The sequence below is a fragment of the Syngnathoides biaculeatus genome, chromosome 8 (assembly GCF_019802595.1).
Source record: "Syngnathoides biaculeatus isolate LvHL_M chromosome 8, ASM1980259v1, whole genome shotgun sequence".
Classification (NCBI taxonomy): Eukaryota; Metazoa; Chordata; class Actinopteri; order Syngnathiformes; family Syngnathidae; genus Syngnathoides; species Syngnathoides biaculeatus.
The window spans coordinates 28,143,545-28,163,561 of NC_084647.1; the positions used below are offsets into that span (position 1 = coordinate 28,143,545).

Sequence of the window (20,017 nt, forward strand, 5' to 3'; positions counted from 1 at the left end):
AGAGCATTTCATATTAACTTCTTCATCACTGCTGTCTATCTCCTCTGGACCACACTCGCAGCATTTATGATTGTCTGTATAAGAAGCCATTGTCTTTACTGGGGTTGTCTAGATGTGACTTCACACGGAAGCAGCTTCTAAAGAGCCTCAGTTTGAAACAGCCATCGGAGGCATTCAGATTACAAAAAAATGTGCACTTTGGCACTAATTTATTTCTTATCTGTTGTGCTGGGAATTTTTTTTAATATTTTTTTTAATGAAAAATTAGTTTGGGCAGCAAGGTGGATCAGCTGTTAAAGCGTTGGCCTCACAGTTCTGAGGACCCTGGTTCGATCCCGGCCCCGCCTGTGCGGAGTTGCATGTTCTCCCCGTGCTTGCATGTGTTTTCTCCGGGTACTTCGGTTTCCTCCCAGATCCCAAAAACATGCAACATTGATTGGACACTCTCAATTGCCCCGAGGTGTGATTGTGAGTGTGACCGTTTGTGTCTATGTGCCCTGCGATTGTCTGTCAACCAGTTCAGGGTGTACCCTGCCTTATGCCCGTTGCCAGCTGGGATAGGCTCACACACTTTCCCCCAACCCTTGCAAAGATAAGCGGCAAAGAAAGTGAATGGATGGATAGCTATATTTGTATGATGCAAAAAGAAATGTAGGTCCTCTGGATTAGATCTTTAATAGTATGGGTTGAGAAAAAAAATGAGATTTCAGTGCTGTAATGGGTCTTTGAAAAAAATTGTCCATCAGTCTGTTGGTGCTTGCTTTTGGAATCTGTGCTTCCTTCCAGATGGCAGGAGCTCAAATAGTTGGGAACCGGGGTGTGTCATGCCCTTACTCAAGTTCTAAGCTCTGATGAGGTAATGAGAGAGGAGTAAATGTCTGCCAAGGAGGGGAGAGGGGAGCCAATGATCTTCTGTGCTGCTTTTTCCTCTGAATCCTTGCTTCGTCTGCCTCAGTGCAGCTCCCGTACCAGATGAAAACACAGTATATTAGCAGGCTCTGAATGGATGAGAGGTAGAAGGCCAGTTGTTACCTTGTGTCCAGGTTGTTTTTCCTGAGGACTCTCAGGAACTGGAAATGCTGTTGACCCTTCTTAATGACCACAGAGATGTTGTCTGTCCAGGAGAGGTCTTTGGAGATCAAGGAACCTGAATATGTGGACTCTCTCCATACACCATTGAAGAGCATAAGAGGTCAATTTTGTTTGCGATGGATCTGGCGGTGAATTACAGGCTTGGAAGAGGTGGTCTGTGTAGCTTTTTTTTCAGCCTTTGCAGTCGGCCAGACTGAAAGCCTCGATTTTGATTCTTTTCCCTCCTCCACCTTCATCCTGTTGCTAACCTGACAACAATCTTCGGCGAGTCCGGGAATCTCGGAAGCTAGTCCGGGATGTTATGTTAATTGCTGAAAGTTGCCTAAAAGTTATTTTGTGTTCGTATCTGACGTTAGGAGAAGCCAATTAGAGTGGGTATAATTTATATGGGGTTGATCTGAATCATTTTCGATTGTGGAAGATGTGTGCTGCATAATTTAACAAGTTTGAAACTTGTTACAGACTTGACCAAATCTGGAGCTGTTTTGTGCAAACTCAATTCCAATGAAGTTTGGACTAGTCTTCCAGACACTTGTTCTCAAAGAGGTGAACATCGCCTCATCTTGACTTGTGAATGACAGAAATTCAGGGATGCTCCTTTTTTACCCACTGATGGCATCCACATGTTCCCAATTACCCTGTTCACCTGTAGGACATTGCAAACAGGTGTTTGATGAGCATTCCTCAACTTTGTCTTTTTTGCCACCTGTTCCTGATTTTTCTGGAACATGTTGCAGCCATATAAGTTCATGATTATATGCTAAAAGCAAAGTAATCCGTTTGAACATTAAATATCTTCTCTTTGTCGTGTATTCAAGTCAGGATAGGTTGAACATGACTTGCAAATCATCGTATTCTATTTTTAACACAACACCCCCACTTAATTGGAATTGGGAATGTCATCTTATCTGTTTTTATGGAGCTCATATTTTATCTTTAATGTGTTTTTCATTTTTAGTCTGTTTCAAAGTGTTTGATGTGGACCGTGATGGAGTTCTATCACATGATGAACTCGGAGATATGGTTCTGGTCTTGCTGGAGGTCTGGAAGAACAATTGCATTGACATGGTCCCGGTAAGCTCGCATTGATTCACAATGTATTGAGGATATATAGACCCTTTCCAATAATAAATTTGCTTCCAATAAAGAAATGCTTTGCTCTGCCCTAGATAACGTGGCAGCCTCCTAGCAGGAGATAGCAAAAACAAAAACATCTAATCATCAGAACTGTTAGAACTGCTGCCTGTTAAAAAAATGATGACCACACATGTATTCACAATCTTCCACACAAGCACACACACATGAACAAACATTTACACCTTGTTTCAAACTGTTTTGCTTGACGTCTCCTTTTTGTAACATCCATGTAAATAAGGAGTGTCTCAAAACTAAATAAATAGAGGTGCCGAGGAGAGGATAATCAGAGAGTGCAGTGGTGAATTGTACGCGACAGTTCCTCTCCACTCTCCTCGCGAGACTTGAACTGGTGTCTTTGCTTCCTTTTTTGTCCTGTTTAATGAATGTCTGATTGATGAACCTGACATTTACTTGGTCCTTCGAGCCGGATCTCAAGATACCTGAGGTTTCCAGGGGCCGAGTCGACGTCCAGGCAAAGACCGTGGCCACGGCACTTGAGACCCTTCCGGGACTGGGCCTCGACTTTGCGCCTGGAGGCTGACGGTTGACGAGAAGCCGAAGGAAGTGAAAACATCTCTGGTGAGTAGGAAACTCCCACACTCATGAGGAATGAGTAAATGCGCGTCTGGGTGACTGCAGCAGAACCAAACCTCGAGAATACTAGTCACTATCGAGTAGACTACTTTGTCTATAAAACTGAGAAAAGGGCAAGGCGTGTCCTGTACGTGAGGTCCGTGAAATGTGTGCATGTGTAAAAGTGTGAGTGGAGGTTGGCTACCTCATTTGAACAGGAAATTGAGTGAAAACTGTTTGAGGATGCAGAGGTAAGAATTCTCCGCCACTTGTGGTAGAAGCTTGAGAATTACCTCAAACGGACCGTAATTGTCACCCTGTTCAGGGGAAGTCAGTTTAGTCACCCGAGGTGAACCGCTGTCTTCAACAGGGGAAAAACAAATAGCAAAATAGTTGATAAATAGCAAAATAGTTGAAACAGAACATCTGGGAAAAAAATGCGTAAGGACTAGAAGTTTGTAGTAAGCAAAAGTCCTACGAAAACAAAACATCTAAATTTGTGCATAACACAATATGACTTTGCTGGCCAGCTCAACATACACACAAAAAATATATATAATTAACTTGCAGGATAAAATAAGCGAAACACACACACACACACACACCACACACACACACAAAACATAAAAAAAATCAACAACAACAAAAAAAAAAAAGCTGGACTCAAGATGATGTGAAAACGGCCATAAAAGGTATCACATCTCATAAAGTTGATGTAACATAATTCGTCCAGGGAACGGAAGACTTGATAAATTCTTACCACTTAAATGGTGTGGAAGTACAACAAATTTGGATGACAGCAAAGTACTTTCTCTCAACAGCAGGGAGTTCAAGGGTTAATATCACGCACTTCTGCTAGATTAAAAAAAAAGCAATTTTTTCTGCCATTGGAAGAGCAAAATAAAACAACAATGAACCATTTGAAGAAGATAGAATTGGAATAAATGCATGTTTTAAAGCAAACAGTGGCATTCCTGAAGATCACACTCCAGGGAGTGTGTATCAACGGCAATTAAAAAAATGCTCTTCATGTGAATTCAAATAATCCTATAAAACAATGGATTGAAAAACATTGGGTTGACAAACCGACTGGCAGCCTGTAACATTACGTTAACCAAGCACTCCACGCAGAAAGAGTGCTACAAAATAATAAGAAGAAAATTGACACCTTTCTGACAGAGAAAGGAGAAATTTATGGAGCTTTATGCGAAACATTTAATAATTGTGGCCGCAGATGAGGAAGAGAGCAGCCATCTCCCCATCAAAAATGTCACAACTACTGCTCCAAAAATGCAACTTTTTAATATGTCCCATACATTTTTTGTGAAGAGATGGCTTGCTGAAACTTGGACTGCGCTTAATTCCCTCTCTGACAGGAAAAATAGAAGTAAAAAGAAAAAAAAGGAATTACTGGGAGGACAATTAAATATCTTACAAAATAGGAATCCAGCGCTCTATTATTACACCTTACATATTCCAAACAAACCTCCCAAAAGAACAGGAGATTTCTTGCTGCAAACAGCTCAAGATGTGATTGAACAACCACAAAATGACGTAGGAAGTGACTCATTGCATGAGAAATCATGATTATCTGTACTCAGATGGTATATCAGTCATGGTGACAGGAACAAGACTGACTGACAAAATAAATGCACTACACAAGGAATGGACACCACCACACATGTCATTACAACAGGAGTGGGAGAGTTTGGGACAATTTGTTTTGGTAGTACGAAATGTTCCTGATTGGACAGAAAAAGAACCAGATTTGGATTGGGACGACTGAACTGTACAGACAATATATTATTGGACAGTCTTAATCAATCTGAGACCAAATGCTGGTGTATTCACGGTGGTATCACGATCTACACAGACAATACTGGAAAAATAGACGAATAGCGACAACTACAGGGAACACAGTGACACATGCAAAGCTACTACAAAATTTTCTCATAGCAGTTCAATTACCAAAAGAAATAGCCATATGTAAATGAGCGGTACACACATCAAATATAGACAAAAAATCATTAGAAAATGGATTTACAGATAAAACAGCAAAAGAAGCAGCAGCCAAAACATTTATGGGATTAGCTGACCATATAACCAATGAAGACATACTTTGAGATGATGTGTTAAACAAAATGCAACAACAAAGCTTACCAGCAGAACTAAAAATGTGGAAAAAATAAGGTACTGATCAATGGATTGAACTTGTATGCAAATAACTTTTTTGTAGGGCTTGTTTGATCTGTGTGCGACATAATCCACAAGGGAATGTGCATCTAAAATGTTGTCATTTTCCTCAAGTTACACATCCATTCATAGTCCATCCATTTTCTTAGCCGCTTATCCTCACAAGGGTCACGGGGAGGGCTGGAGCCTATCCCAGCTGTCAACGGGCAGGAGGCAAGGTACACCCTGACCTGTTTGCCAGCGAATTGCAGGTCACATGGAGACAAAAAGCCGCACTCACAATCACACGTAGGGGCAATTTGGACGCAATGATAGATTTAGTCTACTATACATACATTACAAGCACGAAAGGGTCTCATTCCATTCAAAACACTGTTTGGGAGACCATACAAATTACCAATAATTTCCACACAATGAGAGATAGACGAATGATGAAGGGAAAAAAAACACTCAAGTGGGTCACTTTCAGGAGTTATTAAGAACCCCAAACAGCTTAAAAAATTGCAAAAACGTGTACTTGAGTTCATTTGGTGATTGTCGGAAAGTTATTGCTTTTGAAACCTTTGTTAACACAAACAAAACTAATTTGTTTTTATCGGCCTCTTGTAAGATAGCTGTTCTCATTCCCACTGCCAAGGTCGTTGTAGTCCTGTTACACATGGGAGTGAGACTGCTGTCATAATGGTGACTAAACAGTAAAATTTTGCTGTTGGGTGTTGGTTGAAAACGCTATCTGTTATTTTCATTTTTCTGTTTGAGTGGTACCTGTGGGAACCACTCAAGGTCCCACCCCCAAAAAATAAATAAAATAAAATAAAAACAAAACAAATTGGATAACTTCATACAAAAAACGTGTCCAAAAGATTGTAGTGTTTGCACAGATCCAGAGATGATACCAATGCTATTAATTGATGATAAATGCAAAAAAAAAAAAAAAAAAGTTGGGGGGTTCTGTGTATCCATTAACTTCTTTTGAAAAACTAAAAAAACATTGTTTCCCAATGGCGTGTCACTAGGAAATTTCACATGCATCATTTTGATAGGACTAGAAACAAATTGGGAATTTTATCAGCATTGATGTGTGAAGCCATTTTTGTGCCACTGTCATGGTGGTGCGGCAGTAACTGTCTTTTTGATTTATTTTTTTTTACGCCGGATGCCTTTCCTGACGCAACACTTCTGCATTTATTCGGAGAGAGAGGTGAAGCCAATCCCAGCTAACTTCGGGCAGCGGCAGACAACACGCCGAACTGGTCCCCAGCCAGTCGCAGTGCAGATGTCGACACCATCACTGAGCGGGAATAGACCCCACGCTGCCTTCACTCGAAATGTCCCTCTGAAGCAAACCCGAACTACAACGTGGCCCGCAAGACAAATGAGTTAGAGATCCCTGCACTACACCATCAAAAAAAAAAAAAATGTAACAAGTTACTGTGCTTTTATAACCTTCTGACTGCCATTTGTTTATTCATCCTATGTCTGTTTATGAATTAACATCTACTGTATGTGCAGTTTTATCCGTTGTTAACCCTGGCATAGACTGAGCAAGAGCTGAATGACATGGACAAAATAGCAGAAAGAAACACGTGGATACACCTTCCACACTGTAAAAGGTCATCTCAGCTGAGTTACCCAAGGGGAAAGGTGAGCAAAGACCAGCATACGGTGGGTGCAGATTTATAGTATCTGAAAATACCTGAAGGCTGGTGAAGATTTAAAAGACACTTGACTCATTTAGGGGTGACTTGGTTGACATGACTTCAAAATGGCTAAATAATATGATAGCATGTTGGTCTGCAACATTGACAGCCGTAATGATATTTTTGTTCATATGCTACTTTTGGACACCTGTAAAGCTGACAAAAATACATAACAACTGAACCAATAATTATACTCAGCCAACTATGCCTACCACACATAAGATAAAGAGGCGCAACCTCATTTCAAATAACTTTGGTAAACAACTATGCGGGAGGCATGAGGCATGAGAGGAGGACTCCATGTGTGCCTCCCAGTGAATCAGTTCAGCACTTTTTCAATTCCTTGGCAGAGTCTAATTGCTGGGGATTCCATCTTTGGGCTTATGCTAAATGAAACCCCCACTTTCTTCTCACCATTTGCCAATTTAATGCTACCTTAAACCCGAATGCCATACAAAAGAGTACGTATACTATGGAGGGAGTATTTTAACCGAAAAAGCCTGAGGAACATTTTTTAATTATTTTGATTATGAAAACCTGTGCAAGTGATTTGAGTTTATTCAATGATAAGTGACTATAAACCAGGGCTGTCAAAAATGTAATGCCTCTGATTAATCAACAAATTATTCTTAGTCGTGTTGATGCCGGCGGCATGGTGGATACTGGTTAGCACATCTGCAACAAAGTTCTGAGGACTGAGGTTCAAATCTTGTTCTCAGTGTAGAATTCCATGTTCTCTGTTTTCAAGTTTTCTCTGGGTACTCTGGTTTCCTCAGCTCACGGCTCCGCCGCTCAGCGGCATTATTTACAGCCACAGGTTCAAATCTGATATTATATTAATATTCCTCCGTCTTCCCAGTCAACCGAGCGGCCGAGCTGCTGAAGGCCGTGCCATTCATGGCTGCATATCAAAGTATTCCTCCGTCTTCCCGATCAACCAAGTGGCGGAGCGCTGCTCACGGCTGTAGCGCTCACGGATATGTATGGAAGTATTCCTCCGTCGTCCCGATCAACCGATACTGCTATTTCTTCATCATAATGGTGTCCCATGTAATCGAGCATTTGGAACGGCACGTAACACGTCACATACGCCTACGTAGGTCATGTGACTCACGAAAATAGCAGTGGCCTTGAAAATTCATAACTGTCGATAAAAATCTTCTCAAAACACTATTAAATGAGAGAAGATTTAACATCGCACTGTTCGATAGAGTACATATTAAATGACCTATTGGATACATAGTCAATGCAAACCACTGGATTTTCCCTTTGAAGACATTACACCGCCGTCATGCTGATAAGCTGCTGAATTCTTCTCAGCGAAAATGTGCCACAATCATTCTCCTTTGTGAAATCTACTTCTATAAACCAGCCAGCACTGTTAGCATCATATAAGGTAGCGTACCAAATTGCTCAGTGCAAAAAAAAACTAGGAGCTGATACTGCCTGCTGCAGTAGACTATCATGCTGGATGAAACAAGTGCTGGAAAGCTACAAACTACCCCTATGTCCAATGACACTGTCACCAGATGAATAGATTGCTAACGATCTTCAAGAACTGCTGGTAGATAATTATTGATTTTATTTAATTTTATTTCTCGGTATGAAATGGTGCAATAAACCAGTCAAAAATGTTCACAGTTTAAAAAGTTTTTTTTTTTTTTATTTCAGGCAAATTGATGCGCTTAATCTTTTCTGTTACAGACTAAATACAATGTTAATAAAGTTATTCTTTGTAAGTTGAACTTTATTACAAATTTTTTACTTTCATTTTGATATGGATATAATGTTATGCAGAGCTGCCTTTATAACAATTTTATCGCCAAATAATAATATTTATAGTCACGGCGGTGAGTGGGGGGGAGTTAATTGAAGACTCTAAATTGCCGTGGGTTTCTATACGAATACAAATGGTTATTTGCACTTGGCTGGTGACAAGTTCTCACCCTAAAACAGCTGCGATAGCCTCCAGCACACCCGTAACCCTAGTGAGGATAAGCAGTATGTTATATGAATGAATGTATAGATGCTGTTTAATCACACAATTAATTTTACGATCATGCTCATTCACCTTAGCCGATGTTGCTATCAGGTCATTTATCAGGTCATTGCTTTTTGCCGGTGCAAAAATTAAGACTAGAGTTGGTTTCCTCAGTGGCAAATTTCTCTTTAAATGTCACTCCCTTTTACACTTTAGATAAAGCAAAAGTAATTTGTATATATTTGGGCTATATTTCGTTTTCATCAAAGGAAATCATGTTTGAAATACTATCTAAAGCAAGAGCGCTACTACATCGGCAACATTCGCAGGATGACAAACAAAGCTGGAAGACTGTACCTGGCGCAAGCTTGTCAGCAAAAATACCAAGGATAAATTAAGCAACACTTTTGTAAAACCACGTGTAGGCCAGTTAAAATTTTTGATGTCCAGGGGCTGCAAAATATATACATTACCACAGGTCACCAGTCATACAAACAACCTCAGAGTGGGACATTTACAACAAGGACAATAAAGTACTGCACAAATAAGACCACCAGGTTTCACTGACCAGACTCCTCTTAGACTTCTGTGCGTAATCACAATTATGTTTGTGTACCTGCTTATCTAATCAATGACGAACGTTTATTATATTTAGTACATTATCTGTGTTCATCAGCACTGTTTGCATTATCCTTGCAGAACTGTCCAAACGATCCACTTAATTTTTACTCGGGTATTACAAAGACATTCATCTATTTTGTAGATCCCTTATCCTATTCAGCGTCACGGGAAGCAGCTGACAATCCTATTTGATTTTGGAGTATTTGCTAGTCAGTTGCAGGGCATGTTATTACCATCTTTTGAGCAAAGAAATAGCACACATTCAAGGACAAAATTTTGAAACATGTTCTTCTATGACCGTTTTTCAAAATATTGGGGTCTTTTTGAGAGTTACTTGAAATTAAGAAAATAATGAATTGTGATTAATCAAAATGTAAATGTGTGATTAATCTTTGCAAAAAAATCTCAATTGACACAGCCCTAGCATAAACAATGTATTATTACAAACTATTTTTTAAATTAAGCATTGCATCATGTAAGGATAGAAGGACAACTCAGATTATAGAATTCATGTAATAGTCTACTGTCCTGAGAGTGCCAGTGCATCATTTAATTTTGTTTCATTTGTTTGTAACTTGCAATCAAAATATTTTTTGTTGGTAATCACCAGCAGTAGTTTACTGGAAATTCATAAGCTACACGAACATAAAAACTTGGATTTTTAAAGGTTTTTGTACTGTGACTCAACATAACAAAGCTATTATTCCTCTAGTCTTTGAGGTTTCCTTTTACTACTTATTGTTGTGTGTTTCAGGAGCTGTTCAGTAATGTTTCCGAGATCACCAAAGGAATTGTAAAAGTGCATGATAAGAATAATGTAAGCCCTGCCCATTTCTTTCGTTTTGAAGTTTTCTCCTTGACAACAATAGTTGTTACATTTTATATTTTAACTGTGAAATGTCACTCACTCATTTCTTTCATTCTTTGATTTCATTTCGTACTATTATTGCTCTTACCATTTATACTTTTGTGAATGAGTAATTCTGATTGTTTTCTTCTTTCTTATGCCTACCTCTCAGCTTGGCTACCTAACCCTGGAGGACTACCAAATCTGGAGTCTACAGAATGCTTTGGCTCACGAATTTTTAAATCTTCTGTTCAAGGTCAGCACATGTATATTTTACGCTTTGAATAATTATTTTTACTACACTACGTTTGTGGGATGCACAAGTTCAGCATTCACTTCAAGTTAGTAATACCCTTGGCTCTCCCTTTGGGACTGGTCTGGGGACTTCAGTTAGGTTGGGGACTGCCCAAGGGTCCTCGGAATTGGCTGGCTGAGTCCCCTTGCGAGGTAGGCCCGCTGGCTTGCCACCCTCCTCTCCCCCATTGCAGGTGGAGGTATCCAGGCAGACCATTCCTTAATGTGCCATCTCAGCTACTCCATATACCAGTTGACTAAAATTGACTGAAAACTGAAGACTTGCGTGTTCATTTGAACAATGTTGTAAGCATGAATGAATGGGATTCAACATGGCTAAAATAATAAATAGAATAAGTATAACATGATAACTCTGGTTTCCTCCCACCCACCCACAAAAAATATATTTATTATTTATATATATATAATTATTGTTAATAATAATATTAATAATTATCATAACTACTGTACACACCACATGGCACTTTACTCTGGTCATCTAAGAAACAATATTCAGAGTTGATGACTAATATCTCTAGTCTATTAAAAATTAATAATATATATCGTAAGTTTCTTTCAGCTTATCCCGTTAGGGGTTGCCACAGCGTGTCATCTCAGATGAAACGATCATGTTTGTTTGGCACAGTTTTTACGCTGGATGCCCTTCCCGGAGTTCCCAGTGAAATACGAACTCGAACTCACGATCTGGTTTACCAAACCAAGGCTCTAACCACAGCGCTATGAGTCCTCACAATTAATAATACATATATGTATACGTATATAAATACATATAAATGTAATTAAATTAAATACAGACTGTATACTACATATATAGTAATATTTTTTTCTGCACCTAATTCTTATTTTCTACCATTTATATTACTACATTTTATGACATACTTCAACAGAAATATAGGACATGCACATCCCTTAAACCACATGGATTGGGTGCTATATCACCAAATAAAATGTGAAAAAGGAAAAAGAGTAATCCACACACCAAAGAACTCCCACATGCAAAATTTATTTAGCGTGCATGACGTTTCGAGCAAGACTGCTCATCCTCAGACTGCTAATAATTACAAGCAAATCGCCATCTTTAAATACCCATGAAGCACATGATACATCTCCAAACATAGGAGTACAATTCAGTCACATAAGGTACACAATGCCATTTTAGGTGGTATATGTGACAGAGTAATACAATATATACATTTGTACAGTGAAGATAAGTATTTGAACACCCTGCTATATTGCAAGTTATCCTACTTAGAAACCATGGAGGGATCTGAAATTTTTATCATAGGTGCATGTCCACTGTGAGAGAGATGATCTAAAGAGAAAAATGCAGAAATCACAACGTATGATTTTTTTTTTTTTCCAACAATTTAATCATGTGATAGAGCTGATAAGTATTTGAACCTGTCTAGCAGCTCAAATCCAAAGTCAACAGACAACTCCACACGGCTGGAGAGGACTACAGAGAAATTGCCAAGCAGTTTGGTGAAAAAAGGTCCACTGTTAGAGCAATCATTAGAAAAAAGAAGAATCTAAACATTACGGTCAATTTCAATCAGAGTGGAGCCTCATGCAAGATACAACCTCGTGGCGTCTCAATGATCTTTAGAAAGGTGAGGAATCAGCCCAGGACTACACGACATGACTTGGTCAATGACCTGAAAAGACCTGGGACCACCGTTTCCAAGGTGACTGTTGGTAATACGCGAAGACGTCATGGTTTGAAATCGTGCATGGGACGGAAGGTTCCCCTGCTTAAACCAGCACATGTCAAGGCCTGTCTTAAGTTTGCCAATGACCATTTGGATGATACAGAGGAGTCATGGGAGAAAGTTTTGTGGTCAGATGAGACCAAAATGGAAATTTTTGGTCATAATTCCACGAACCGTGTTTGGAGGAAGACGAATGATGAGTTCCATCCCAAGAACACCATCCCTACTGTGAAGCATGGGGATAACATCATGCTTTGGGTGCATTTTTCTGCACATGGGACAGGAATACTGCACCGTATTAAGGAGAGGATGATCGCAGCCATGTACTGTGAGATTTTGGGGAACAACCTCTTTCCCTCAGTCAGAGCATTGAAGATGGGTCGTGGCTGGGTCTTTCAACATGACAATGACCCGTAGTACACAGTCAGGAAAACCAAGGAGTGGCTCCGTAAGAAGCACATCAAGGTTCTGGCGTGGCCTCGGGAGTCTCCAGACCTAAACCCAATGGGAAATCTTTGGAGGGAGCTGAAACTCCGTGTTTCTCAGCAACAGCCCAGAAACCTGTCTGATCTAGAGAAGAGCTGTGTGGATGAGTGGGCCCAAATCCCTCCTGCAGTGTGTGCAAACCTTATGAACAACTCCAGTAAACGTTTGACCTCTGAAATTACAAACAAAGGCTACTGTACCAAATATTAACATTGGTTTTCTCAGGTGTTCAAATACTTATTTGCAGCTATGTCACACAAATAAATCATTAAAAAAAATCACACATTGTAATTTCTGGATTTTTCTTTTTAGATTATCTCTTTCGCAGTGGACATACACCTACAATGAAAATTTCAGACCCCTCAATGATTTCTGAGTGCGAGAACTTGCAATATAGAAGGGTGTTTAAAATAATTTTCTTCACTGTACATGCACCAAATAGAAACAAATATAATGTATAGAAACATATATAATGTATAGAAACATATGTAGAAAAATATATCAAGATTCTTATATTCAAATGACATGTTCACCACTTGAAGAAAAGAACAGAGTCCAGCAAGACATAGAAAATGTCAAAGCAAAACAAAGAATAATGAAAAGTAGTGAGATGATGCAGAAGGAGGCAGACGAAATAGTAGTGAATGCAGAAAAAAAAAAAACAAGACTTCACATTACTGTCCAAATCCAATGCTTACCGCAAAGGTGTGGCTGAGAAAAAGGAAGAGCTACAACCACTAGCCAAAACGCTGAAAGATTTGCAGGAGAGTGTCAAGAAGCTACAGTAACAGACAGGAACATTTTAATTTAAATTACATTGCTTTGTTTTATATTGGCCTTTTTGCACTGCAGGATAGGACAGGATAGGTTATTTGTACTTTTAATTTATTTTTGCAGTGATTTTTATTTTTATTTTAAGAATGCAGGTGTCCATGCACAAAGTAAACTGTACTGTAACCTAAATACAGTAAATAAGCAGATTAAAGGAATTTTCTTGGTCATTTATTGAACATATGAAAATATTTTGTGGAGAAAGTACAAAAGAGAAAGAGACGATTAAACATTGAAGCACTCTGGTTAAATGTACAAAATATTAGGTACAATTGTAGAAAATAACAGTTCTCCAAAGCTTCGAGTGGGTTACTAATGAATGTTGTGATAACTTGACTCGCACTGTAGCAGCTGAAAATGTCCTGGAAAACAATTTTAAGAAAAGAGTGGGAACCCTGGCTTGCACACAGACTCACACATAAACACTGTTATACAGGCATATGTTGATGTACATGTAGTTTTCCTGTAACTCCCCCCCTTCCATGCATTTCTGGCGGCGTGGCGTGTTGTCTTTTTTGGGAGGTGGTTATGTTCCAAAAAATGTTTCCTCTACTGCTCACAAACAGCGACCACTTGAGGTGCTGTGATTCCTTTGTTGTATGAACAGAATTCCGTCCAATGATGTAGAATAAAAAGTAGACTGCGCACTCTGCATCCAATATTGGTTCCGCCATGGTCAACAGGCTCTGACTTCCAGTCAGGGCAAAAGGCATGGTAAACATATCTGTACATACATTGTTATGGAAAACGATGCGATGAATCTAAATACTTGTGATGTTTTGGATTACAAGAAATATTAATATAATGTAAACATTTGTAGCATCCCCAGGAACCTTTAGAAGATACATTGACACATACATATGTAATAGGAGGTACAGGCCTTAATAATATTATTAGTGTAGCAGGCATTTCAATTGATATGTTCCACAAATGACAAGGAATTATTTTGGACACTCCTGCAAAAAATGTTCTACAGAATTTCTATAGAAATCTATAGAATTCGATCAGAACAACTTGTTTTACAGAACTTCGGTTGAGACTTTCTGTTGAATTTCTTCAGAACAAAATGTTTCTATACAAATTCTATAGAAAGATTTGAAGAACAGAAAGTGGCACAGTGCTTGATCTCAAATTTCTATATAATTTATACAGAAAATAATTTCTGTAGAACAATTTTCCTGCAACATCAGAGCTAATACACATCCTGAAGTCGCATAATAAAATGCATCAAGTATTTGTTATAATACATAAATACTGTCATGTCTATGGAGATTTCATAATAGGACAGGTCCATCATTTAAGACAAGCCACTATTAAAACACCTACATCTTGAAAAACCGGAAACCAGGTGTCAATGTGTTGAAGAGGGCATTTGTTGTATGGTTGATTCAAGTTGTCTTACATGACGGACTTTCCGCAAAATAGGTTATTGATACCAGATGTTATAATTGCATGTTTTAGTGTTGGAACACATGCAGCATATTTTGTATAAGAGGATGAACAATCTCAAAAATGTTATTTATTCAACACACATATACACACTGTTAACTGTTCCTGCTCCGGTCGCCTGACCGTGGTCGGGAGACGCAGGGGAGACGTCTTCTCCTGGCCTGAGGTTGTCCTCGCCAGGGTTAACTCCGTTCTTACGACGCACCTACAAAGCTCAATGGTGGGAGTGGTACTAACACGGAGCATCAATTTGCTGTTATAGTCACTTTATTGGCTTTGAGCAAACAACACGCATGTGCAGTCCGTCTCACCTACACATCAATATAAACACCCACCTGCACCGAGCCCGCCGTCACAACACCCACAACAATACATTCAGTTGAAACCCTTTAATAGTTATTATTCTCTATGAACTTGAAATATAATCTTTAGTGTACACTTGCACTCATTTATACACATATTGAGATATGTTTGTAACATCACTTATATTCAACACTGTACAACCTGCAATCCATAATAATTGTGATAAACTGTGATTTTGAAATATGTATCAGTGACTGTGATATACAAAAATCGCGATCAGTTACATTTATATTCAACACTCTACAAGTTGCGATACATAATTGCGATAAACTGTGATTCTGAAACATATCAGTGACCGTGATATACAAGAATTGTGATCAGGCTGTGATATATGCCTGTGATACTGAAATATCAGTGACTGTGATAAAAAATAATTGTGACGAAGCTGTGATATACCCCTATGATACTGAAATATATTAGCAGCGTTAGAAGCCTCTTATACACCTAGATCTAATTCTCTAAACACATTAATCTGCACTGTAATGATATACTGTATTTTCCACATTCATAGTTATAATAATTAATTATGAAGGTTAAACTGAAACACACTTACCGGTGAAAAGTTACTTCTTTGCCTCCACCTGCACGGTTCTGACAGCCAACAGCGCAACAAGAATTGAACCATGTTGACACCAAAAAATTTAAACCTAACGTATTCCAATTAAATTTGATGTCATCATGTTTCATTATGTACAATTGTAAGGATGTCAACTTTCACATGAAATAGTACCCAAAGCAATGTTTTGCCCTGACCGTAAGTTGAAACGAAACTACCACACGAAAGGGGTCTGTTTGCGGTCTAGTTTTTATTCTACGTCATTGATCCCATCCCACTTGACTGCTTTTTTGCTGCACTTCCGAAGAAACAATTGAAAAATATCCTGCGATGGCTTGTGCCAGCCCCCCACTGACAGGTCAGTGGACATCACTGTAACTGTGACACTTTCCTCATAACACAATCAATTGTAAATTTCACTTTGTTGAGAGCCATATGCATCTTTATCTATATCTTTATAGCAAAAAGAAGCAGACTTTCGCCCTGAATATATTTTTATTTCACACGAGTGGTAAAATATCTCAAGCCTTTGCAAACTTTTTTTTTTTTCATGCAACACAAAGTAAAGGAATATTGAGAAACCTGTAACTCGTAACTTTGAAAAACATGTAATTTAGGACATTTGTATATCAAGGTTGCAGTGTACCATAATTAAATATTTTGGTTGTGCTGGTTGGTGCAGGTTTGCCATATAGTATTGGGGCTCAAGCCTGCTACCTCTCAGGAGGAAGGACAAATGATCAGGTAAACAAATGCCATTTATTTTTTCATGCAATGTAAGTGCTGCTTCTTGACGTTAGAATTTTTTCACATTTTTATGTCCAAATAGGGGCTGGTTGGAGAGAGAAAACAGACTTGGGCTACAGCCTGGCCAGAGCTGGTTTCTTATATCTGTGCAATGGTGGCAGCAGTGGAAGAACTATACTAATTATGTAAGTCAGATGAAATCCAATCCAAATTATGCTTAAAGGAAAAATCCACTGGTTTGCATTCACAACGTATCCAATAGGTCATGTAATGGACAATTACGAACTTTCACATGACCTATGTGCACGGATGTGACGTGTTACGAGCTGCAACAAAGGCTCGATTACATGAGACACCATTTATGCCGAGCGGTGATTTCTCGGATTTATCCTCATCTGATGAAGAGATAGCAGTATAGGTTGATCCGGAAGACGGAGGAATACTTCCATACACAGCCGTGAGCGGCACAGCTCTGGGGCTCAGGGGAGCCGTGAGCTCGCTCCCCGAACCGTGCGAGCGAGCTCTGGGGCCATGTAATTCCATTCTGGGGCCGCTCACGGCTGTGTATTGAAGTATTCCTCCGTCTTCCCAATCAACCGAGCGGCGGAGCCGCTCACGGCGGAGCCGCTCACGGCTGTGTATGGAAGTATTCCTCAGAGAAATCAGTGCTGGGCATAAACGGTGTCCCATGTAATCGAGCCTTTGTTGCGGCACGTAACAGGTCACATCCGCACACGTAGGTCATGTGACTTGCGAAAATGGCAGCGCCCCTGAAAATTCGTAATTGTCGATAAAAATCTCATCAAAACACTATTAAATGAGAGAGAATTTAACATCACGTTGTCAAAATAAAGTACCATATTTTCCGCACTATAAGGCGCACCTAAAAGCCTTTAATTTTCTCAAAAGCCGACGGTGTGCCTTATAATCCGGTGGGCTTTATATATGGATCAATATTGAGCCTTTAGTGCAGCTCTATCTAATGGATGCATAACGTAACCCCAGCCTCTACTGTAATGTCTATTCTATGCGCTTTATAATCCAGTGAACCTTATAATGCAGAGTTTTAAAATGGGCCATTTATTGGAGGTGCGCCTTGCAGTGCAGAAAATACGGTTAATATTACATGACCTATTAGATACATTGTTAATCCAAACCAGTGGATTTCCCCTTTAAAACAGATGTCCCCTACCACTGTGCTGCAGGCCATGTAGAACTGGCTCCACAAACAGACTGGTTTTGATCATCCTCAGACCCTAACGTGTATGGCTCTGTGCTCTCGTGTGTGTACACACGCACACACTATATTGCTAAAAGTATTGATTCACCTGCCTTGACTCAGCTATGAATTTGAGTGACGTCTCATTCCTAATAAAATATGGTTAATTATGAGATCAGTCCAACGTCTTTAATTACAAAATCCTTAGTCCTCTGGAAGGGATTTTCATAAGATTTAGGAGTGTGGTCACTGGACTTTATGACCATTTTCCCCGAAACCTGTTCATGAGGTTACACTTTTAATGTTGGCCGAGAAGGTCTGTCTCTTAGTCTCTGCTCTAATTCATCTAAAAGTGTTCTGCAAGGTTGAGGCTATTATTTTACAGGCTTGTCATGTTCATCCACATCATTCATGTCCCTCATCCATGACTTTATGAACCTTGATTTGTGCACTAATGGACAGTCATGTTTGAACAGAAAGGGGCCATCTCCAAACTGTAGGCACAAAGATGGAAATTTCATAAATATTTGCCCAGAAGCAAACCAAGAGATTTTCCTGTTCCAACATTTAAATGCATCACTGCACAGAGCAAGGTCCATAAAGACATACTGTAGATAGAGAATTTGGTATGTATGAACTGAACTGGCCTACACAGAGCTCTGCCCTCAGATTGAACAACATTGGGTTGATTTTGATTGGACTGAGCCAGATCTTCTCATCCAATATCGTTGAATAACTTCACAAATATGCTTTTGAGAATCAGCAAAAATGTTATCAAACTCATACCTATGAACTTAAATGTCAAGATGGCACCTACCTGTGCTCTCTAGTACTATCATTTCATTTTCTGAGCCGCTTATTCTCACAAGGTTTGTGGGAGTACTGGAGCCTATTCCAGCCATCATCGGGCAGGAGGTGGGGTACACCCTGAACTGGTTTCCAGCAAATCACAGGCCACATGGACATAGACAAGAATCGCACTCACAATCACACTGAGAGGGAATTCAAAGTCTCCAATGAATGCATGTTTTTGGGATGTGGGAGGAAACTGGAGTGCCCAGAGAAAACAGGCAGGGGGAAAGCATGCAAATGGCTTTGTAAACACATCAGTTTCGGCACTGTAATGCTTCAGGGCCTCCAACTTCACCGGGTAAATCCGATCACAGAATTATTGCAGAGTAAAAAAAGGTGGCAGGATATGCTCTGAAATCAACAAAAAATGTTGTAGTGATGATGACACAGTTCGATTTAGCAGTGTCTCCAGATTACAGTTCAAATTGGGTGTTTTGCCACTGTCATCTTCTTCATCTTTTACTTTCGGCTTGTCCTGTTAGGGGTCGCCACAGCGTGTCATCTTTTTCCATCCTTCATGTCTTCCCTCACAACATCCATCAACTTTTTCTTTGGTCTTCCACTCACTCTTTTGCCTGGCTGCTCCATCCTGAGCACCCTTCTACCAATATACTCACTATCTCACCTCTGGAGATATCCAGACCATCTAAGTCTGCTCTCTCGAACCCTGTCTCCAAAACATCCAACTTTGGCTGTCCCTCTAATGAGCTCATTTTTAAACCTATCCAATCTGCTCATTCCTAGTGAGAACCTCATCATCTTCATTTTTGCTATCTCCAGTTCTGCTTGTCACTTCAATGCCACTGTCTCTTATCCATCAGTCTTGGCCGGCCTCACTACTATTTTATAAATTTTGCCTTTCATCCTAGTAGAGACTCTTCTGTCACATAACACACCTTCCGCCAGCTGTTCCAACCAGCTTGGACCCGTTTCTTAACTTCCTTACCACACTCACCATTGCTCTGGATTGTTGACGCCAAGTTCTGTGCGTGAGGAGGAGCACGTGGCACTCAAGCAAACACAGCATGAGGAAATAAAAAAAACTAAAAGGAAAACTCAAACCAACACGAACTCTGGACAGCACCCATCCATATAGCAAATGAACGGTTAGAAAGTCTGAGTAAGCATGCCATTAACAGTAATTGTTTAATAAATTTAATTGCAATAAAGTAATTTAATTACAGTAACTTAACACCCATTATAATGTCTATATGATGATAATGTATAATGCACTGTTGATCTAATGTAACTTTATGTCAAAGGCCAACACTTGAATGCACCCTTAGAGGTCATTGATGTTTTAACATTTGTCTAAACTGGTAGAGAACAAATTTTAGCTGGAATAG

At 39.5% G+C, this 20,017-nt stretch overlaps 1 protein-coding gene across 1 annotated transcript in view; it reads left to right on the top strand.

Moving 5' to 3' along the window:
* usp32 (ubiquitin specific peptidase 32) overlaps positions 1-20,017 on the top strand; it is a 257,750-nt gene that overhangs the window by 60,402 nt on the left and 177,331 nt on the right. The window contains exons 9-13 of the mRNA XM_061827750.1: positions 2,051-2,166; positions 10,052-10,114; positions 10,317-10,400; positions 16,536-16,597; positions 16,683-16,789. Coding sequence (XP_061683734.1) covers positions 2,051-2,166; positions 10,052-10,114; positions 10,317-10,400; positions 16,536-16,597; positions 16,683-16,789 — 432 coding nt within the window. The remainder of the gene's footprint in view (positions 1-2,050; positions 2,167-10,051; positions 10,115-10,316; positions 10,401-16,535; positions 16,598-16,682; positions 16,790-20,017) is intronic.